Source organism: Centrocercus urophasianus, unplaced genomic scaffold (genome assembly GCF_019232065.1).
Source record: "Centrocercus urophasianus isolate 14NV4802_14NV808 unplaced genomic scaffold, USGS_Curo_1.0 seq_9, whole genome shotgun sequence".
NCBI classification, from domain to species: domain Eukaryota; kingdom Metazoa; phylum Chordata; class Aves; order Galliformes; family Phasianidae; genus Centrocercus; species Centrocercus urophasianus.
The window spans coordinates 20,513,852-20,538,346 of record NW_024885532.1 but is presented as its reverse complement, the minus strand read 5'-3'; the positions used below and the strand labels follow the sequence as shown (position 1 = coordinate 20,538,346).

The 24,495-nt window shown below is 36.5% G+C and overlaps 1 protein-coding gene across 1 annotated transcript in view; it reads left to right on the top strand.

Moving 5' to 3' along the window:
- VWA8 (von Willebrand factor A domain containing 8) overlaps positions 1-24,495 on the top strand; it is a 180,329-nt gene that overhangs the window by 82,871 nt on the left and 72,963 nt on the right. The window contains exons 21-24 of the mRNA XM_042838730.1: positions 6,564-6,640; positions 20,866-20,941; positions 21,610-21,745; positions 22,839-22,958. Of these exons, the coding sequence (XP_042694664.1) occupies positions 6,564-6,640; positions 20,866-20,941; positions 21,610-21,745; positions 22,839-22,958 (409 nt within the window). The remainder of the gene's footprint in view (positions 1-6,563; positions 6,641-20,865; positions 20,942-21,609; positions 21,746-22,838; positions 22,959-24,495) is intronic.

Below are 24,495 nucleotides of genomic sequence, written 5' to 3'. Positions count from 1 at the left end.
ACACTTAACCTTATGTTAAACAAAATAGAAGTATTTTATTTGACCTTAGTCTTTTGCTGTAATTTGTAGTACGAGCTGTTCAGATAACTGATCTCATAAATTGAAGAGGTTCTGTCATAGCAGTGAGTCCTGAATATTTCTGCTCTCAGGGCACAGTTTTCATGCTGAAGGTATTTCATAACAAATTGTGTTTATTTTGGCCCTTATAGTTACTCTATTTTATTAACTGTATACATAAAGTGTAAATGTTATAGATGTGAATGTACTATATAAATATCTATACAATACACTTTTAGTATGATCTACGGTGGGTTAACTTAAAACAACCCAATTGCAATTCTCTGTAACATGACAGATGCAGCTTGTATTAGGCCCTGGAGTTCTGCCATGCCTTGAGAACTACACATAATCCCTAAGGTTAATGCCTCGTTAACCCTTATCCATTCCATAATGTGTCTGTTAAATAATAGACACTTTTAAAAATTCATCTCAGTAGATACAGATAATATTTGTATGTAATCTGAGGCACCTTCTGCCCTTCTGTTTGATTGCACCCCACCAGCTTTGGCACAGTGCTTTGCCTTGTGCAATTAGATCAACTGCTGTAGGCCTTGTACCATTCTTGTACCAAGGATAGGTCATAGGAATGAAGTGTCTGAGAAAATATTACTGTCACTATTGTATGGACATTACCAAAGCTGAGGAATATCCTCTGTCAGTCTTCCTTAAGAGTAGACAGAGGAAAATATGGTGTACATCGGTACAGCCTCAGTGTTCATCCGGACCATTCCCTATTAGTCATCTTCTTATTGCTTTCTTCTTTCCAGAACTCCCAGCTGTTCTTTTGTCTTGTAGTTCTCTTCATTACCAATGTTTATCATTTTCATGGATTTGGTGTTTGCCAGACTCTTCTTGAAATATCTGTTACCAGTATAAAAAGAAACCACCAAGTTGATAATAAGAATAATAAGAAATGCCATAAGTTACTGTTTCAATTACTGTTGAATACTAGGAGCAGTTACATTTTGTGCTTCTTCGTTGATGGTGTGAAAATTTGGATTTTGACTTTGCCTTTGTACTTGTTCAGAGTGGCTCCCCACTAATTCTCCCTTGTATGAGGAGAGAAAACTTTGCAAGTCAAGGAAATAAATTAACATGATTAGATCTTGTTTTCTGCTTTTCTTCAAGTCAGACATGAATGTAAATGGACTCTCATTACCTTGAAGAATTTAGTGAGACAAATGATTGAGGCTTTCTTAAAGATGCTTAAAAGAATGTGCTTTAATAGATCGTTCCATCTAGGGTAATATTATTGTTATATCTTTGTGAAATTGGATTAAATAGATACTGAGAGCATATAACATTATCAGTCACCAACAAAACTTAAAATACTGAATGCTTAGCATCTTAACTCCTCTAGAAGAAATTTTTACTTGCTTCGACTTGTAAAGGTGGACAACTTCCTCTGCAAGGCAAAAACGTGCTATCCTAAAGCAACTTTATTCCTGTCCTTTGAACACGAACAAACAGAGCTCTAAATGAGCTAAATTGGGCAAACTGTTGTGGAAATTTTTGCCTAAGGAATTTTTTTGTGACAGTTCCTGAAAACTCAGAAAATATTTGTCTTTTACTTTTACAGTCACGCACATATGTGAACATGCATTCTCTTTAAATGTCTGTCTGCTTAAATTATCACTTTCTGCCTTTGCAAGTTATGTTGTGAAGGATCAGAATAGAAAAAGAATCAGCTAATTGATTTTCTTTGGGATTTATCTACCACAGTTCTTTTTATTTTGATTTTTTCATATCTTCCCCTCTGCAGAACTCACAATATCTCACATCACTGAAAATACAAGTGCAACGGTGCCCCAGTAGGGCACTGGGTGGATTTTTGTACTAAAATCCAGGAAAAAAAAGTAAGATATCTGCAAGCTTGTCTACATTTGTAGTTGGGAATGTATCCAAAACATTCAATTCACGACTTTTGATAATGGTGAAATTTTAATTTGTTAATCTTCTGTTGTTGTTGTTTGTCCCAGCTTCTGAATTTGTAATAAAATAATGAGCTCATAAACTAGAAGGTGCTCACGTGCAATGCTCCACTGTGACCAATATATAGATCACACTTGGGGCAAGACGTAATCACTGCTGATTTATTCACATTTATTCCAAGTGAAGCTTATAACACCAGGAGTATTTGAGAGAGCTGTGTAGGTGCTGCTTGTTGCTCTGGTGATAGAACTTTTTCTCTCCATTTTTTAATTTAAATCAGAACTATGGTTCTGGTTTTATGTCCTCTGGTGTAAAAATAGCAGCCTCAATCAAAATGCTTGCACTCTTGCAAATGTTTTTGTTGGCAGATGCAGGCAAGTTACAGACATGGAAGATGGTTCAGTGCCAAGCCCAGTGTTAGAAACCATTCATTAGCAAAAGTGTCCTCATTTTCTTCATTTGGGAAAGTGAAAAACCATAAGCTTCTGTGACAATGATGCTATCAATATGATTATTGTGTATCTAGTAACAAACTGAGGACTTTTACATGAGGATTCTTTATATTCCGTGTCAAAATTTAATAAAAAGGTTTTGTCCTTTTTTTTCCCCTAATACTGCGACTTTAAGATTACAAAATTTTGTTATGGGCCAAGATGAACAGTAGCAAACTGTTTTTCTCCCTAGTTTTAAAAAATTGTTTTGTCCTTCAGTAATGAGACAGGTGCTCTGCTGAAGGTGATTTAAGCTGTGCAGGATGGTTGCGTGCTGAAACGCAAAAGCTGTGATTGCATTGCTTCTGCTGATGGACATCACTGGTCTTTAACTGCTTTGGTTACGACCAGCAAATTATTTAAAAGGAAATGAAAATGAGGCAGCATTTTTGGATTTATTTTTCCTAAGAGGCAAACTGTTAATTTATAAAACATGGGCACAGTTCTCTTGGACTCTAATTTTATTGACATAAGTTGGACTATGCAGGGGAGAATTTTGTCCCACTACTGTAATAGCTGCATCCTGAATTGCAAAACACCTCCCGGGACCTGTAAAAACCTTGTTTATATTTGAAACTACAGTTACTGCTTGAAGATTAAGTCATTTTATCCTTGGCAACAAGTGTTTACAGTGTCAGGAGAATTTTTAACTAAGGGTTTGTTTTGCCTTCTAATTGCATAATCTCCTTTTTGTTATTCATTAGCATAGATACTTACCTACCATTTTCCTATTTCACTTGTCCCATATGTCTGACAGAAGAAAAATTGCCTGTAACTTGCTTTCTGAAATGCTTTTATTCAGTTTAGCTGAAACACCAACAGAGATGCTTTTTTTCCTCTGGTTAGCATATTTTCATATTCCTGATACATTAAGTAACTGCAATAGTATGTCTATATATAACACACAGAAAGTGTTGTAAAGTGTTGGAATGTTACATTAGGCTGCAGTAATTGCAAATTATGTGAGATTGCATTCTGAATTTGACCCGAGATCACCAGCATTTTACTGTGTTCCTGCAACACGTGTAGTTCTGATTCCTTCATCGTTGACTGCACGCGGTGTGGGTGGCTGATACAACTTGCTCCTTGGCACTGCATATCGTTTGAAAAGAAAGGAGGGTAATTTTGTTGCCATTACGATCATGCCAGTAACTCATTTCAGAAGTTTTTTCCTAAAATGAAATAGCCTTTTCCACTCCTCATATTTACCTGAAGGAGAAAGACCACCAGATGTATTTTTCCCATGAGGTTCCAGTGAATTTGAAATAAACCTGGTTTCCTTGGCCTTGTGCTAACGAGTAGTATTTAAGGAAAGAACTCACCCGAGCTCTTCTTTTCTGCAGTTTTTAATGGTGTAAAAGAGCCCTCTAAATATCTTTGGTCTCTTCCTTACTCTCTAATATGTCATGGGATAAAGGAGACAAAGAGAAGTGGCAACATGTCATGAAGTAAGAATGTGGAGGAAGAGAATCGAGGAGCTTTCACTTGAACTTTGCTCTAGCTGCTGTTGCCAACCAAGGATTTTCTGTGGTACACCACAACCTCTAAGAAGGCACATCATGTACTCTCTGAAGAAGTTCAGTCTAGAAATTGGGCAATGTTAATGTGTTCATAATAGCTAAAATGTGGTGGGAATGCCTTTTGAATAATGCATGCACCTTTTAAAAATGTATTATGTTCTAGAATCAAGGTATCCTTAAAATGAAATGAAAGCAGGTGTGTATGGAATCTGGTGAGAGGCCCAAACACAAACAAGGAAAGGGTGCGGTGTGGTGATGGCACAACTCCCACTGACTTCACTGTGCTGCTTGGCTAAGAGTGCTCTCTGCCTTCCTCCATGGTGGTCCCCCACCAGGCTTGTGTCTTCTGAACATCCATTCAGAAGTGAGCTGCATTCCTGTTAATAACCTTGGTGACAACAGCATGGATAGAACTGTGCAAAACCAGCTATGCGTGTTCTCTTCCTGTGGAAAAGGGAGGGAAGTTAGCTGTCATTTTTTAGGTGCGAAAATATTATTTTCAAGTATGATTTGAAGAATCCACAGACCATACATTAATGTGCATGGAAGTTCTTTTTTTTTTAAATTATGGTAACCATTTTGTTTAGTTGTGAGTATGCCTTACAGTGATTCGATATATTGATCTGTTTCTTCATCTTTGTACTTGCAGTAGCTGTCTAGAGTCTCCATCTGCAGAGATAAAGATGTGCAAACCACTAGGAGTAGGTACAGAAAACTATGCAGGCGTCTGCCCAGTTTTCTTTAGCTCTCTTCATAAAAGAAAAAGCAGCTGCTTTCAGTATGGGTATGTGATCTTGACATTAGAGGAATACCCACTTATTCACCTATTTATGACTTTAACTATCTGACCGCAAGAATAAGAGAATAAAACTGTCCATGTGCACTACTAGAGGATTCTTAGCCTGTTTCTGGTTAGTTTTGATGCTTCTGATGTAGTTCCTAAAGTTGTGTGTTTCCACATCTCTGAGTTTCTAGAAGAACTGACATCACAGTGTCATCCCGTTTTTCAAAGTGGTGGAGAACTGTATTTCAGGTGACAATTTTCAGCAATATCTAGTGACAAGTATTGTGTTGTAGTTTCTTATTACAGCTATGCATGAAGCTGTAGATTCTTCTGAAGGACCAGATGGAGGAAGATTCATGAGAAGGCGTGAGCAGATCACTGATTTGACTTAGCTTTCCTATGTTGCAGTTGAGTCTACAGTAGGGTAGTTCTATTTCTGTCAATTCTGCTGTATTTTTTTTTCCTCTGCTCTTGTGCTGAGAACTTTCCTTTCGTGGTTTCAACTTCTACACATATGTGTGTGATTCTCTATTCTCATAAATGCAGCCATATGAGCCTGTGGTCGCTTTTTGAGAAGCTTCAGTGTTGCAATTCTGCAACTGTCAGTTGCCATCTTTGAGATAGAATTTAGTCGTAAATGTCATAACTCACAGTTATGAATGCTCCTATTCTGTTTCAGTGCCAAGTGAAACAGATTAGCTGGTCTCAAGTTGGTTTAATCTAATCTCTTTAATCTGTCTGTGGGTTATATTTATCTGCTTTAGTTTACAGTGGCATGGACTAATGATGCATTCACGAAGTCAGTGTGAATCTCGGTAGAGGAACGGAATCTTCTCAAACTGTTCTTGGCAGGTTTACAACTGAGCTTTTCTTTCTGCTCATTCGTCTTGTTCCTTTTTTTCCCTTGGCAGGGATTTCCCTTTCCACTTTCTTACAGGAGGAATAAGATTTTTTTAACTGAAGCTCATTAGTGCAGTTTGGTACATGTCATATGACCTGGATTCCCTTAGGATGAGACTGACTTGGAATGTGTTCCAGCAGCACACCTTATACCTTCAGCATACTTCCTTCCATGCAAACAAGCCAGGGCAGGGGTGAAGTGCCAGTCCTGAAACACTTGTACAGAGGACGAAGTGGTGTTAGCTACATCTCATTCACTCCATAAGCTCACTGTCACTGTTCTGCACACTTTGCTAATGTAGAGCTTCTGTAGTATAGCAGTGTTGTAGATCAATTAATTTCCAACCCAATTCTGATTCTCTGGGCCTTTTGTCTAATGCCCAGTGGAAGGTGATTAGCAAATATTAACAAAGGTGACGTCTAAGAGATAAATGCAGTGTGTTTCCTATGGCCAACAAAAATTACCTTTTCATCCTTAGTGCAAGCTAACTTCGTGGTATTCAGAGGTTTGCAATACCTTTGTGAAACGTGGGGCTTATAAACAAATGGAGATAGTTAAAGTGATTCACACTTGATATAATGGTGATATAATTCTAGGGAATCAATCCTTTTTCTGATTACTCCAGTAAAACAGATAATGGTTTTGCAAATACATACATATGTAAAATAATATTGAATTGCAGTCAGAGCTCTTTTATGTGAATTGAAATTGTATTAGCTTATGAAGAAATATGGAGAGTATTTGAAAAGTTTTAGAAAGTTACTTTTTTTTTTTTTAACTTTTAAATGTGTCATAAAAACTCTTAAATGAAATTTTATCACTCTTAGTTGTGTCTTCATGTTATAATAATGTCCTTGTGTTACATTTATCTGCAGGGTGTTGGGAAGAACAAGATTGTTGACAGATTCCTTCACCTTTTAAACAGGCCCAGAGAGTACTTACAGCTGCACAGGTAAGAACTTGTTACAGTTTCATACTTTGCAATCTGATTTTGCACGTTTTAAAACTCACATTTCTGAAGTTTAATTTGCTCTTATCGTTTGAATAAATACTCCATCATTTTGGGTGCCACACAGACCACAGAAATGTATCCCTTTTGTAGGCATAAGCAGCAAGGCTGATGAGAGGGTCCAGGAATCTAGTGGAATCGCTTTGCTTAGCATAACAGGAAGTAAAGCTTGGAGTCTACTGATGTCAAACTAAGAAAGTCCTACTATATTATCATTTCTGGAGAGATTTCCTTAAGCATGAGGTACTGTGTGAGGGAAGAATTTCAAAGGCTCTTACTGGAATTTATCATTCATAAGATAAGAAATACTCTTAAGTATTTGGTTTTTTCTTTGTCATTCCTACTAAGCACATGTATTTGTCATCTATAAGCATGTTTAGATTAGGAAATGATATTTTTTTCTGCAAGCTAAGAAAAGATTTTCAGTACAAGAAACCAGTTGAGAACAATTCAAAAGCTGAAATAAACAACAAATTATGACTGTGTACTGATTTAATACCAATTTATCTGCCTGCTCTTTATGGCATGTGGATCAGTAAATTGAAACAAAGACTGAATAGGTATGGAAGAATTATTTTCAGTTGAATTGCATTGTATTTCTGCTTCATTCCTACTCTTTACCTTTCTCTCTTGAACTTCCTAGCTTTATTACTCTTTCTATAACCAGTGTTCTTTAAATAATGCTAATAAAAATGATCATCTTTGGTATTTAGCCCTTTGGTAATACCATGCTTGGTATTTAGCATGGTCTCTTAGCATTTTCTCTCTCTTCTCCTCTAGCTTTTTGTCTTCAAATATCTTATCCTTGTGTTCCTGATGCTAGGATAACTCTACCTCACCACTTTTCTACTGCTGTTTGCTTACATACTTTTTCTCCTAAAGTCCCATCATTGCTTTTCTAAATACTACTTTCGTGACCTGCTACTCTGAGCTTTGCATTAACTTTCATGTCATCATCTCTGCCTGAAATAGACACCCCCTCCTTTTCACACATAATTACTTTTTGCACATCTCATTTGGATTAACAGAGTACTACAGTATTCCTATCACTCTGTGTATGTGACCTTTGAAAATTTGTAGTGAGGTGTGGTCAAGAAGAACAGCATAAATTAATATTGAGATAACTCAGGGGAGTGCTGTATAAAAAAAGATGTTTGGGATAACAATGGTCCCATAGAATGTATTAGGTACAACATTCTAGATTATATATCTCCAGAAAGATAAGGTGCCTTTGCTATAGACTCTTACAAGGTTGCTTATTGTTTTACAGTGTTTAAGAGATAGATAGAAATAACAAATGAGGAACCTGAGCAGTTCTAGAAGAACAATTCCAGAGTATAGAGAAACCAGAAATTTCTACTTCCTGGGTGGCATTCTGATACCTTGTGAGGATCTTAGTCTATATGGTACCTTGGTAAACTTTATAAAACCTTTAAAAAAGGATTATGATATTGTTAGCACACACTTTTGGATTGCAAAACAAAATAGGAAAAAGTTTGCCCTCAAAACATTTTACTATTACAATTTTAGACATTTTGTAGGGGAAATACAGTTAGGAGCTTACTTACAGCATATAAATGCTTTATAGGAAATATGCTTGATTGTACACTTCATCTGGATGTTTCTGTAGATTTTGTAGGTAGAAACCATCAGAACCATTAACTGTGCTAGCAGGAAATTATTTCTAAATTTAATACTTTAAATGGTGCTCATATACCTGAGTTATAACTCTAGAGCAATTGAATGTTGTAAGCATGCATTTTAGATGACGACATTTCAAGGGAAAGAAGAATATTATTGTTTTTCTTTTCAAGGAAAAAATGCAATACATTAAATAAAAATTGAAGGGAATTCAGTACCTGGTGAAGATGGGAATTCTTGACCCTTTCAGAAATGTATCTGACATTGCTCATCATTAGTTCTTGGAATTTAGGTTGAAGAGTCTCTTTAGATTGCTGTAACAACTCTTTCTAGAAGTGAGCATGCAGCTGTCAGCTGCATATCCTGAGGCTCCGAGTTTCCAGTGAGGTATCAAATCTGTAGGAAGATGGCTGATGACATCACCAGTTCTCAAACATGCCCATGTCAAGTGTCACTTTCTATGATTAGCTATGAAACATGTACTTACAATAATTCTAAAATGGAATTGCAGTCTCAGCTGAACAGTATGCCTTGCAATTGAATAGCGTCTGTTATGTTCTGGAGTCGGTAGATATAAATCCTTAGGTAAGAAATAGCCTTGCTGATGACTCTAACAAAGATTGGAGAAATTGTCGGAGTGGAGAAAACTGTAAGAGCTTTAAAATTAATGTAATGAGGGTCTTTAATAACATGTATCATTACATAGTAAATAAAGAAGCAAATAAATAACAGGCAAAAGTAAGTGAAGGTGATCCTGGATGAAATTTCCTGATATCTAAGCAATTTGTTAATGTTATTGCCATCTTTCAAAACTGAATTTTAATTAAGTTTAAGTATCAAATTCATGAAGACATTCCAGAAATATTTACATTCAATGTCTTGTGATGTAAATAAGGGATAAACATACAGCCATGTAACGTAACACACTGTGTTATGCAGTATGATCACTGTAGGTGTCATTTATAAAAGATCTCACCCCCTGCACCTTTTGCCAGTAGAAATAAAATAACTAGATATGCTATTCAAATATGTTTTGATTTTGATTGTTTTGGGAAGGGGTGTTTTTTGGTTTCATTTAGTTTGTATTTTCTTTTTTTTTCTCTTTTTTTTTTTTTTTTTTACTTTCTAGATAGTATAGTGCAGCATCCAAATACACGCTGTTGCACTGGGGTCAGGGTAATCCCAGGTGTGAGTACAAACTGAGAAAGGAACTCCTTGAGAGCAGAGAAGGACTTGGGGGCCTTGGTGGACAAAAAGTTTGACATGAGCCAGCAGTGTGCACTTGCAGCCTGGAAAACCAACTTTATCCTGAGCTACGTCAACAGAGGGGTGGCCAGCAGAGAAAGGGAGGGGATTGTCCCCCTCTACTCAGACCTTGTGAGGCTCCTTCTGGGGTGCTGTGTCCAGGCCTGGGACCCCCAGCACAGAAAGGATGTAGAGATAGTGGAGTGAGTCCAGAGGAGATCCACAATGATGATGAAAGGGCTGGAGCACCTCTCCTGTGAAGAGAGAGCTGGGCTTGTTCAGCCTGGAGAAGAGAAGGCTTCAGGGAGACCGCGTTGTGATATTCCAGTACTTAAAGGAAGCTTACAAACAGGAGGGAGACCAACTTTCTGCATGGGCAGACAGTGATGGGACAAGAGGGAATGGCTGTATAATTTAAAGGGGGGGAAATGAGGTTAGATGTTAGGAAGAAATTCTTTACCTAAAGGGTGGGGAGGCATGGGAACAGGTTGCCCAAAGAAGCCGTGGGGGCACCATCCCTTCTGGCATTCAAGACCGGGTTGGATGGGGCCCTGGGCAGCCTGAGCTGGTGGGTGGCAGCCCTGCCCACAGCAGAGGGTTGCAACTGGATGGTCTTAAAGGTCCATTCCAACCCAATCAATTCTATATAAGTTCTGATCTAAAACTTCACATATTCCAAAAGATTCACTTGGCAAGTGTGCTTCTTTTGGGCAATGAGCTGATAGAAGGGGTAATTTTAAAACCTCAAAATTAGTGTCTTGTACTGGAAGATGGTGAGAGGAGATAGTAGACAGAAAAGAGAGTGTTTTTCCTTAAACATCTTTTCTAACATCTGTATTTACTTGCTTTATCACTGATTCATATGTAAGGGTCAGTCTGACCTTAAGAATTAGATTGTTTATGGAGATTATAAATCTTTCTCTTAGGCTTGCTTACCTCATTGAGAGATTTTATTTTCTTGAATATAATTTACATATATTTATATACATCTATGTGTGTGTATATATATACACACATGTTTAGAGAGTAATATATATACATATATATTCAGTCACACATACATATGTGTGTGTATATATATATATATATATATATATATATATGTACACCACCCTGTTGATAAACATTCTTTGGAACCACCCTGATAGCAGGTTGGCCTGTTAGTAACTGAGCACTTCTGTTTCCAGGCAATTCTTGAAAAAAAAGCCAACCTGAAAACCAACACACTAGACTTTACTTAACTTTAAGTTTTATAAATCATTTTGGGACCAAGAAACTAAGCATAAAATAACTGAAATAAAGCTGTGATTAAAATTTAATAAGGAAAGAAATTAAGAAAAGTGTTTGCTTATAAATTATTCAGAAAGTTGACTGCCCTTGCTTACATACTTCCTAATATAAGAAGTTGATCAGGACAAAAAAAAGAATAACTGCAAAAAGGCAGATCTCTTTTATCATATATGACTGGGTTTATAGGACTCCATCTGAAACTGACAGTTTGGGTTAGGGTCTGCATAGCCTCTGTCTAGGGTTGCACTTACAAAGCGTCTTGCTTCTTTTTCATGCTGAATCAGAAGTTTCACCTACTGAGATTTCCCAATTGATCCCTTTCTTTTAAGAATAACTTCTGGGAGATAAACCCTCAAATTTTGTTTATTTGTGAGGGATGACTGTGGCCACGATACTGGCTACACATTATGAGACATACAACAGCATTATCTTGCCTAATGTTAATCTTTAAGATCTTTCTGCTTTCGCCTTGAATGATGCATTCACCTTCATGATGCTGCTGGGAAGGTGAAAATCTGAGGCAGCTGCAGGCCGAGCAGAGATCTGTTTAGAAATTAGATGCAATATTGGATGACTTTGTTACAAACTTTTATGTCCTCCAAATAAATGCAACAGAGCATTGAATACTTGCTTTATTCCTAAATGTGTGAAACCTGGAAAAGCTCATAATTTTATGAACCTTGTCATTACTACTTTTGTAGTCTCTTGTGTGAGTCACATGGAAAGGAATCACCTGTGGTTCTTCAGAAGAATGTGAAACCAAACTTTGTACAAATTGTGGATCTGTAAAACAGGTTTCACTGGATCAGGAAAAAAGCTTTTCATTAGAACTGATAACATCTTCTTTTAAAGTTTCTTGAAAGAAGATTCCACAGAAGGAAAATACAAAGCAAATGAAAAAAAAAAAAACCCAACAAAAACAACAGTAAAGCCTTAGGAAAGACTTAGGCAAGAATATGTGCCCTATTCAGGTCATAAAATCTTTTTTATCACTAATGAGAGAGTAGTACATAAAATATAAACTTACACCTCTCCTATGTAAAAGCCTCAGAACAAAAGTGCTGTAGACTTAAAACTGTTGGCTCCTTTGATGAAGAAAAAAAATTAATTTTACCCCTCTCACCATCAAATTAGTAACTAATTGCATGTAAAGAATGGTTTTGCCAGATTGACAATATCCTTTATCTGCCATTTAAACAATTATGCATCTGTTTCGAATTCAGTCTCACCATCAGGCTGTTTTTTTAAGTTAAAATGACAATGATTTCTTCTTGGAGTTCCTATTTTTGTGTGGACTGGTATTATATAAACACAATATTTTCCCTTTTGTTTCCAACACAGACTTGACTTATGGCTCAGTTTTTTGTTTGATTGTGTTTGGATTGTGAAGAGACTGCAAAAATAAAAAAAAAAGGTTTTCAAAAGGTGATGTTCTGCCTAGGAAGGGAAAAAATTCAGTGACCTACAGTTCACATTGGTTTCTTTTAGAATAAATAATGGATTAGTTTTACATGCTGAAGACATTTGAATACATCAAGTTTCTGGAGTCATATAATTTTATCTGTTCTTAGTATTCATTAAGTAATCTCCTAGTCTTAAACATAATGATTTTAAAAAGGGAAAATATTGGCAAATAAATCATTCTCTAGGTTTATTGCACCTGAAATTTCATTTTAGACAGCTAAATAGAACTGGAGAAATTCTGTGGAGATTATGTAGTGTCGACTCTAAGATTTGATGCTGTACGACTTCTGAAAGCTGCCATCTCTGTTCTGTTGGTGTTGGATTGGTTTTATATTATGTAGCCAAAAGGAGCAGCTGGCAGTAGGAGCCTTACGAAATTATCTGACATCTTGTGTTGTGCTTCAAACTGCTCTACTAGCAAACAAACAAAAGCCTATTTCTCTGTGTAGTACCTTGAAGAAAATTTAAATGTGGAAAGAAGGCCTGTGTTCCAAGCAGCACAGTGGATTTGGTTCAGGACAGCATAATTGACATTATTATGTGTCAGTACTTCTTTGTAAAGTTTGGTATGCATTGCATTTGTTGATGTTCTGAGATTCTCAAAAGCCTTGGGCACATAGTCCTTGGCAAACTGCTCTAGGTGACCCTGCTTGAGTGACATGTGTTGGATTAGCTCACCTCCAGAGGCCCCTTCCAACTTCAAGCACTCTGATTCTGTTATGTACCAACAACTTTTGCAAGCCAGAAGATAGAGGACACCAGTGAGTTCTTATTTTCGGTTAAATCAAAATTGTTCAGTAGGAAAAAAAATTAAAGTAAAAAATTAATCTATCTTCATAAAATTGGATGATCCAGCAGTGATGTTCCATGCAGGGAGTCCATTAAAAAGGTCCTTGGCTTTTGTGCAAATATGTCTGTGCAAAAGAACTGTTAAAAGCTGAGGAAATTAAGAAGCAGTTTCAAATCGTTTTTGGAACAAGAAAAATAGGAATATTTTTTGTAATGTCATTAAGTTTGATAACTTGTAGAACATTTGTTTATTGTTATGATATGAATGTAAATAACAAGCAGAAATTTCTCTGAGATGTTTCTTGGCTTCATGCTGCTTCCACATTGATCAGCCATGGGAAACACAACAATTGCAGCTCACCGTCTCCATCTCTGCAGTGTGTGCCACAGGCAGTCCTTTACTCAATTAAAAGCTTTCAGAATTGAAAACTATCAGTCCTTTCCATTGCTACGGGAAATTGGTTGCTCTCAGCTAGTGGGAGAGCTAGATTCCCTCTGAGCTACTACACACAGGTGGCAGCTGATGTCATAGCAAGTAAAACTTGTCAACCTCTACTCTGACATCTTGTGTTTGTAGAATTGCAGTCATTTAATTGGGTAAGAATGTTGTGGTCGTTTACAAAAACAGAAGCTTTTGATGAGCATCCTGCAGTGCAATCTACATCAATAATTTATTGATGAATTATGATGGTTTTTCTGCTTCTCGGTGCTTCAGTGAGTCTACAGGAGATGTGAACCAAGTAGTTCAAGCATTCTCTTTCTGTGTATCAAGAAAACATTCATCTTAAACCATTTTTTTGTCCAAAAAGAGAATACAAATCTTTATAATATCATGTAACAAAAAAGAGGAAAGTTTTTTGGTGCAGAAGAGTTGTTCTTGTAATGTCTGAAAAGTTGAAGCTGCTTGATATGGTTTGATGCCTTTTTGTGATACAAGAGAATTTATGACGTTCCCTTCTTTAGCTTTGATAAAAAAGAAAAAAGCTTTTATAAAAAGTAGTGCTTGCTTTGCAGTTCATGTCCTTAAGTTAGCCATACTATGCATAGTTCTCTGTGTTCAGAAAGCTTTTTTGTCTCCTTTCTTATCATTAATATAGGCCTCATCTAAAGCATTTTGACTTTCTTTGCGATTGTTGTCTTAGAATACTAATTCCTATAAAAATTCTATTTGTTACCTGATAATCTTGCTGTTATTTTAGATGATCATGCACTACCTTGTTCTGGTTATCTCCATGTTACATTTTATTTCAAAGAATTTCCATATGATGTTGCATCTTCCTGTCAAAGTCACTGTGTTTGTTCATGTGACTGATGATTTGAAAGTGTGGTACAAGGTTCACTTTAAGTATCTGCTACATCCTGGCTTTTTCTAATTCCATAATAAATCACAGTAATCTTTTCTTCCAAAAATTACCTGAGTTTACATACGTTATCCTTTTCAAAATAAAGGTAATTTTGCTGTGATCTTTAACAATCAAATTAATTGAGAGGTTTGGGGTAGGAAAATGAGCGTATAGTGTCCCTACAAGCAATACTTACTACAAACTGTGCATTAATCTTTTGATGTTAATTTTCTTTCTCTCTTTTCCAGCACATGTAATCAGTATAAAATCTAATTACCTGTTTCCCCTTCTGAGATCATTTAAATCTACCCTTTCAGCTTTATTGACTTGGGATTTTTAAATTGTAATTAGAAAAAGTTGTTGCAAGAAGGAATTACTTATTTCACTCAAGATGTTGCTACTCAAGCTATAGATACCTAATACTGTAGAGCTATAGCGCACTTGATCCCAGAATTACCTTTGAAAGAAGATAGGACTGTGTAAGACAATTTAAATGACAGTGCAGCTCTGCAGGTCTGTTTTTCAAAGTGAATAACCACAGAGAAGTTATGTCTGTAGACAAATTGCTCTTAAGCTTCAGTGGTTTGTTAGAGGAATCCATTGAGCTCAGTGAAAATGTGTGTGTGTGTGTGTCTTATATGCACACAAAAAGGCTGGCTAATTTGCTCTGCTTGACTTCAAGTCCTGAATTTTTACAATGCGTATGTCTAGAATATTTTCTTCTCATTTTAACAAAGTAAACTTACAGTGCATCCTTTATTTTTCATACAGCCTTAGTTTGAAAATAAGTAATAAGGACATATTGCTGTTGTGGAAGTTTATGCTGTGAGGCATTCAGTGTGCTAGCTAGTATCCAGTACATTGTAATGTAAGCTTGCAGAAGTTCACATAAGCTAGTGGTCTCTTCTTTCCAGTGTTAGCTTTTTATAAACTGTCTGACCAGCTCTGCTATTGTCACATTTCAGGTATTAGAGAGCTACTTCATTTATCTTTTTGTAGGAATTCAATTCAGCTTCAGTATCCTGCTGGGTGGCTGCTGTGGAGAAATAACTTAGGTTAGAAAACCAAGTTGTTTCGTTTTCATCTAAAGCTAAAGTAGCAGTTTGTAGCTGTTTACTCAGTGAAAGGTATTCTTATATGCAATCAGGGGAGCTGTAGGATGTCGTATTTCTTCATTTGTGGATTTTGCAATTTGAGCAAATTTCTCATGTTAGAACATATTATGTGCAAGTGTTGCATCTTGTTTTAAAAGATGGATTTTGTAACTTGATTTAAGCATATAACCTGAATCAAACATGTAATTGCCTTTGGCCTTTGTTCTGCCACCCACAGTTATACTGAGTAATAAGCACCTTTATATTCCAAATAATTGTTTGGATTTTAAACAAGCATCTGTCTTGCTGAGTAGTTACAATGGTCTTAGCAGAAGAAATGTAGAGATATAATTATCCATACACGTAGGAAAGTCAAAAAGGCTTTACACTGTCATTTTAAGAGAGAAATAAGAAAGCTGTTTGACTTTTTAGGCATTTCAGAATTTCCTGAGCATGGTGGTTGTGTCATGCAATGATACCGTGTATAATAGGTTGGCTAGAGAAGTTTATTTGTAAATGTCAGAGTCGCGCAGATTGCCTGCTTTTCATCAGGATAGTCCGTGAGTGGATTAACTTAGCAATTAACAACTTCACATGGCTCTTGGCTTAATTATTTTTCAAATACTGTTTAAATTAGGTCACACCAGCTGGATATGTTCTGATTGGAATGTAATCAAGGAGTTACATGTACATCTGTTTATGTAGATAATTAGATAGATGTATACAGCTCACAGATGTGAAGAACAGTTATTGTAGCGTATGTTCTGGGTGTTTGGTTTTTCCTTTCAACCACTGTGAAGTTTAACTTGGGGAATAAGACAAAGGCCGATCTGGTTTATCAATGTTTGCTACTATGAACCCTAAAAATACAAGGTTACTTATAAGATATTCTCTTACTCTGTCAGCCTCGGTAAACACACAAAAAGCCAGGGCAGCTTTTTTCAGGCTTGCCACAATGTAGTAATTACAGTGAAAGCTGAGGTTTGTAATGTTAAGTGAGGTCCTGATGCTGAGTCCTGTATTTGAGCAGAAGCTTCCCTGGGGAATCATGTTGTACAGTAAAGCAGCGCAATGCATTTGGCTTTTCTTAAGTTAGATGACAACATGTTGGTTATAGAGTGGATCAAACCCTGTTTTGGCATTCACACCTTGATGTTTTGGGAAGAACAAATGTCAGCACATGCAGTGAACTTTTGCAGATTTGTTGTATGGACAGCATTAACATTTTTAATGAATAATTCCATGCATTGATGTAATTTTTCTAAAGAAACATATTTCAGCCATCTATTCCTTAAGATAAACTAACATGAATTTTAAATAGAGAAACATCGTTCTCATTGCTGCCTAACTTTTTCTTCTGTCTAGTTTCAACTCCTCTTTCTCACCAGTGGATATTCAGAATGTCTGGACATTTAATTTCTTTCCACCTTTCCACCTCTCCCATCCTGCCCTATGTCAAGGTCTATTGATAGAACTGTTTATGCAAAAGAAATGCAGAACTCATTGAATTTGTGTAGAAGAGAATTTTATTTTAAATAGCAAAGTAGGTATGGTTTGCAGTTCCTCTCCTCTCTTTGGAGTTATTTTTCAACTGTTGTTTAAGAAGATTTGGATAAATATTGTAATTTGACAGGGACAGAATGGAGTCTTTTCTTCTGTGATTGAGGTATTTGAATTATAAGCCTTGTTAGCAGTAAGAAATTGTGAATAACCTGGGTGGACAGTAGTTTTGATTCACTTTTGTAGTGAAGACTTGTAGATATATGTAATAACATATATATGTTATTAATTTAAATGAAAATAATTTTTAAAATATGCTGTCATCCATAGTCACTGCCATCTGGCTGGCCTCTGTTCAAATCAGGAGTTTGCTTTTCCTTCAGGCACGAGCACCGCAATAGCAAACACAAGTATATTGCAGGAAGAGCATCCCTCTGTAGCTTGCATTGCTTTGTGAGGATGGGTCAAGGTCCAGCAGGATTGTCACTTACCTCACATCTGCTGTGCCCTTGTTTTCTGTGGTCAATAGAAATTTCTCCTGATGCATTTCGTAGCTCTCCCCTGGAGACAAGGTATTGCTGTCAAAGGAATAGTAGCTGTCAAAGACTGGTATGTATTGAGTAAATTTATAGATCTCAGAAAAAGCTGCCTTTGGGCTATAGAATGCACCAGTAACAAAGAGTAAATAAGAGACAGAGATGTGAGCCAACAACAACAAAAAAATAAAACATCAAAAGAAGTCCCAGAAGTGCTGCTACGAATGGATTGGTACTGTCAGAAGAGTTGCTGAGTTTAGATACCACGTATTTTTATTTTTTATTTTTTTAGTGTAGAGTTTCTGAGAAGAGTTTCCATGATAATAACATGTTCTTATGAAAGACATTTGTGAGCTTTTCCTATTTTTTCTTTTACATTCAGGGGAAACTAAATTAATTCAGTTGAACAGGATTGACAGTATGTCAGACAGCTTTTCTCATCCACTTGTGTATTCCCACAGTTTTGCCTCTGTGTGTCAGAACTATTTTCATCTTGGGTGCCAGGTGTGATGAAATTATGAGGGTTTTGTATTCTTGTCTTTGTTAGAGCCTAGTTAATACTTAGATGCTAATATTAATAGGTAAACATGAAATAGTTTTTAGATCTCTGCTGTGGGAATGAAATTCTGCGCTCAAATGTTTTGAGTGCCAGACATAATTTACACTTCAGAAAATCTGCATGCCACGTTGTTCAGAAATATTTCAGATGTAACATATATTTGTTATTGTCTTCCAGTGTCTTTCCATTTATGAAGGTCATTACAAAGCAGAAATTCAAGAAAAAAAGCCTAAGACAAAAAATTATTTGTAGTTGTTTTTTGCTCTGTTTAGTTAGTTTCTGGAAAACAGAAAATAATGTCATCTAATTGCATAGCTTGCAATTCTGAAAGGAGTACTTATCTGTGGTACCCATAACAACATCATTCTTATGTACTGAATGTAACATCAGTTCAGAATTGTGCTCACTTACATCACCAAACCAACAGAATTAATGTTTGACTGTATACTTAGCTTATAGAATACACTGAAAACCTCCTGGAATATTTCCTTAAAGAATTAGGCCTGTATAACAAGAAAGCAGAAGAAAAGTGAGAAGATAAATAGATAAATAACCACAGAAAAAAAATAGTTGGAAATTGGATTTAGGACGTTGACATGTCAATTGTTCCTTGGTCTTGATTCCTTCTACAGTTTTTATTGATTGATGCAGCGTTCATTCCAGCCCTTAAGTAAACACATAAACTCTTTTAGCATTCCCACCATCATTATTTCGTCTTCTCTAAAAACTGAGGTCGTCCAAATGATTTATGCAATCTGGTAGTAATCACAAGTTAGTGTTCTGTATCTGGGAGCTGTGAGTTACCTGTGCAGAGCCAGAGCATTCACAAGCTCTGCAAAAACAAAATACACAATGTTTTGTGATGCAGAAAAAACCCCACGATTTTACATTTGTGTCTTTCCTTCTCATGGCACCAGTCCCCATCCATAACACCCTGGGAAATCATCTTTTATTCTCCTAAATTTAATACTGTGTTGTTCCGTGAATTATTTCTATCTAATAAGCAACCTGTGACTGTGCCTTCATGGGCTGGGGGGTTTGGTTTATATGTGATAACATCTGCAGCTATTTAAGCTTGAATCAGAAATGTTAACTGTTGCTGGAGGTAGTCTGATATGTGCATTCTGAGAACTTAGTCCCTAAGTAATGTGTTCAAGAAACATTGGTTTGTTGCTCTTTTTGTATGATCTGTTATTTTTTTTGCCCTGTGTAGAAATGGGCAAAGAGGAAGGATAATTGATAGAAGCTTTGCTTTTATTTCCATGACAGGATTTCTGAGAAAAAGGTTTAGTTCTACAGCTTATTTCAGTGATTTTAAAAATGCATGTAGAGTTGGATTTGTTTCATATTACACGATATGAATATAACTGTGTTTTGGTGGAGTTTTACAGTTTGTAAGTTGATGGATTTGAACAAAATAGAGGTAGCATCACCTCTTCTACATTGCCTCTCCTGGATTAAAGTTCAGATGAGCAGGCAAATAATAAGAAAGCTCTGCTTCTGCCCTGTTCCTTATTGTAGTGTGTAGGAGGCATTGGGATAAATCAGTCATGAGTAAAGCCAAACAAGAAAGTACCAGTTGTTAGGGACAGAAAGTCTGCTGACAGCAGTTTCAAATAAAGGAAATTTGCGTGTTATGCTGTCAGCTCTGAGTTGTAATTGGAAGCTGGCCATTTAATATTTTACTGCAAACAGTACTGTGTTTGATATCCTGTACCCATGGAGCTTATCAGTATATTGTTGGGCTTTTTGCAAGGTGTTAGAAAATTAAAGATTGAACTAAGGTGGATATTTGGAACAGTGAGTCAGCCTAGCTTAAGCAAACACTTGCTGTATTGCGTGGTTGTGAAAGGTAAGAGATTTTTGTTGCATTGAATCTCACACCTATGACATAAGGTACATGGATAAATCCAGTGTGGTGATACATGTTGCTGGACAATTCTGAACTGCAACAGTTCTTTTATCTGTACATTCAGTAGAGATTGAAATTGATTATTATAATGAAAACTAAGGAATATTAACATCGCAGATTTTGATTAACTGTGTAAGAATTGTGAAACTGTAAAAATTGATTGACTCAAAAAAAAATAGAATCCCAAAAGGAAAATATTTTGTTATCATAGCCTCTGTCCCATCTAAGAGCTCGCACTGTTTGTGATGTAAAATGTAGCAGTCGCTATTGAAAATTGTTCATAGAATCACAGGATAGCCTGGGTTGAAAAGGACCTCAGTGCTCATCTAGTTCCAACCCCCTGCTGTGTGCAGGATCGCCAACCAGCAGACCAGGCTGCCCAGAGCCACATCCAGCCTGGCCTTGAATGCCTCCAGGGATGGGGCATCCACAACCTCCTTGGGCAGTCTATCCTGGTGCCTCACTGCCCTCTGTGTGAAAAACTTCCTTCTAATATCTAACCTAAACCTCCCCTGTCTCAGTTTAAAACCATTCCCCTTTGTCCAGTCACTATCATCCCATGTCGATAGTGAATGAGTTCTATCTGAATAATCTGTAGCAGAGATTAGGAGACTCATCTTCTAGCACTGAGCTACTACAGCGTTCTCAGATCGAGCTGAAGAATTCTGAAAAGTAGAGATGTTTGTTCCTCTTAGAAAAGAGATCTTTTATGTTCTCATTCAGTTGTTTTGCACTTTATCGTAACTCAGTTTCCTCTGTGTTTCAGTTAATGTTGCCTGTTTTTCCACATTTCAGGGACACCACTGTACAAAGCCTCACCCTACAGCCTTCTGTTAAAGATGGTCTTATTACATATGAAGATTCACCGCTGGTCAGTTGCAACGTTTGAATTGTATATTTGGAAATGTTTAATCCAAGTAGTTAAGCATGATGACTTTTCAGACCAAATCCCTTATGATTTAATCATTTGTATAGGATAGTCAGTGAATGTGGTAACAATTCATCAACTTTTACCTTGGTTCCACTTGCTGTGTTTTCTATGCCAAATACAGCAGGTCTGCACACAGCCAAAATGAGCGTGGAAAGTAAATAGTAAACCTGACACATTCTAACTGATGCAGTGGTATTTTGCTGCTTCTCTTTTGCAGTATCTAAAATGCCTCACACCTACCTGCAAAATATTACTCCAAACAGCTCTTTCAGTTATTCTTCAGTTCTTTCAGCTTCATGCTGACTGTTTAGATGTGAGCTATTGCTTACTTTACTGTCAGCATTCCTGGTCTAAGTCAGGCTCCTCAGTTGCCTCCCTAGGGCAACTTCCATTTTCTTATCCTGAGTTAACAGAAGCACCTTCCTTTCTTGTCTCAGCTTCTTTCCCTTCTCTCTCTGCTACAATTTGGTCATATATTATCCCTGTTCTGATGCCCCTTCTTATATCACTTGCACTGGAATGTTCCTACTACTGACTGGCACACAACTAATCAGTTTCTCACAGTTATTTTTGGATAGTTGTGATGGTTGGATTCTTTTCTCTTCCAGGTAAAGGCAGTGAAGTTTGGACATATTTTGGTCGTTGATGAAGCAGACAAAGCACCAACAAATGTTACCTGTATCTTAAAAACCTTAGTAGAAAGTGGAGAGATGGTTTTGTCAGATGGAAGGCGAATTGTTGCCAGTAAGTGGGTACAAAACATTTTAATAACTTATATTAAACTTTATCATGTTCCTGTTTTTCATCATTTACATTACTAAGTGCAGCCCTAAGAGTCCAAATGTAAAAAGCACCTGATGCTAAAAGCTTAGTAGTTAAAGAAATTACAGTGTCTTTTTTTTCAGTAGAGAGCAATCTAAAATATGCCATGTCAATTTCTGTTTTTAAAAACTAGAGCTACTTTTGCCATAACCACACAGGCTTTCTTAAATGAGCATTCTTGTGAATCGAATTCTCAGGAATTAAAAACAAAACAGTAACCTGACCTCTTTATTTCCTCTTCACAATGAGAAGTAAGGATCTATTTGACCAAGTTATGAACTTGGCTTTACCCGTCTGGATAGTTGGCATAAAACTCGATCAGATCCAGTAGTAAAAATAAGAGTATAGCTAAGGTTGAATTATTAAAATCTTCATCTAAAATAACGGTGTGCTATTATTACTTAAAGATATGCTGCAAGATGGATACTTTGTAATTAGCTGGAGCTAATTCACAAGAATTGCAAGAACTAAGTATTTTTTATGATTTTTTTTTTAAGTCCTCTTTAAAATACCCTCTTGAACTTAGTAGACACTGTAGTTTGGTAATAAAGAAATGTGAGTGGAGCAATCTGTTCAGCACTCACGTGGTATAACACAGGTTTTGCTTGTGATTATGAATTACAGATGTGCATTTTTTTTAAATAACTTGCTAGTTCGTTTCAGTTTTTACTGTAGTACTTTAGAGGAGGGAAAAGGATTCCCAAAGTCCATGTGCCAATGGAGACATATTTGCTGGGAACAGGCAAGGGCAATCTGACTCATTTTGGTGAGGACTGAGCCTTCACATGGGTGACATTATGTGATTCTGACTTTGCACAGATTTTTGTGATAGCCAGGGGGACTTTGAGTCCTATGTTCAGATGTTATAAACATAGAAAAAGTACTTTTTTTTTTTTCACCCTTTACATCAGCATTTTGGTAAAGTTAAGCATAAAATCTTCTAATCATTTTTTTCTAATTCAATAATAATTGCAAAGCTTAAATATGCAATTAATATATTATATTTCTTTTCTAGATCCTGCTCGTGTAGAGGGGAGAGAAAATGTCATAGCAATTCATCCTGATTTTAGAATGATAGTTCTAGCAAATAGACCTGGATTTCCTTTCTTGGGTAATGACTTTTTCGGCACATTAGGTAAGTGATTCACATTAAATGCTGAAGTGCAGTAGAACTCATTAATACAATTACTATCTTTATTTTATTTGATTTCATTGGAGCAGGGATTCCCCATGCATATTAATACTCTGTTTTACTTATGATGCTTGGGGTTATATTCAGCTTGAAGACAAAAATGTAAATTTGGATCTATTAATAAAAGTGCTGAAACTTGCCCTGAGGTTAACAACTATACACAGTCATCTTTGTACAACTAGAATTGCTTTACTGGATCAGGACTAACATAAAATACTGACAAAGGCAGTAGAAATTTTTGTTAATGAACATATCTGTAAATGTAGCAATAAGATGAGCTGTAAGCTGTTGATAGCTGACATCAATGGTTAACACAGAAGTTCAGAGTTTTCTTTCCTTTACTGCAAGCCACTGGCCAGATGTTGTCTTGTTTCATACAAGTATTAGGAGCCTGATGGATGTTGTTTTTTTCTCTCCCTAAAGATGGGAGCAATTAACTTTATATTGTTAATACTATTGGTATCTACTTCTTAATCCTCATTAGCTTCTCCATGCGTATAGTTTTATAGTCAGAACATTTGATAAAATACTAAAATTATCACCGTTTTAGGTAACCCTCTCCAAATTTCACATCCAAGTTTTCGTTCTAAAAACACACTCATTAAAAAAAAAACAAACCTCCTGGTAGTTCCTAAAAACCTTTTGTGTCATCATGTGATACATAAGATTTGTGAGATTCATCACAGCTTCATCTGACAGTAAATGCAGGAATTTAAGCGTTCATGTCACCTAAAGGTGAACAGTGAAGAATTTATTGTCTGAAGTATAGTCCAATGTTAGTCTGAGTGGGCCTCTGCAGTGCTTTGGTGGTGTTGCCAACTAGATTATCAGTTAAATTGCCTTCCAGACCACACTACCAATGTAGCCTAAATTCTAGGCAGGGACCTTAATTTATGTGTTTTTATCTGTTAACTCTGGCTGTAATGCTTGTTCAGTAAGAAATAATGATACCATCAAAAAAAGCAGGAGGAAGCCCAGTCTTGTTCTGTATGATAGCTTTTTGTTTTTCAGATGCCGTGTGAGTGGGCATTCCATGGCAGAGACCCACTGGCTCTGATTTTCACCGAGCTACACTGCCCCAAGATGTTCTTATTATAGCCTATTTATTTTCTATGACCTAATCTCTCTCCCTGTATTGACCCTTTAAACAAAACCAATTATCCTAGTATTGTATTTGCCCTACGTGGTAGAGGCTTAATGAAGATTTTGGGATGGATTTTGCTTTTCAAGCATAGGGACCCTTCTGCTTTTAACTCAAGTTCTTTTTCAGCAGAATCTGATCAAGCTTCTGCTGAGTTTTTTTACAAATAAATTCAGTTCTGTAGATTAGGTGGCTGGGGCCAACATAATGCAAATACGTGTGGAGGACAGCTTGCTGTATTTCTTATCGTACTTCAAGGTAGGCAGAGGGAAAAGATAAATCCAGTGCTTTATCTAAACCTCCCGTTTGGGTTTATGCTGTGGTATGTATCCCTGGATA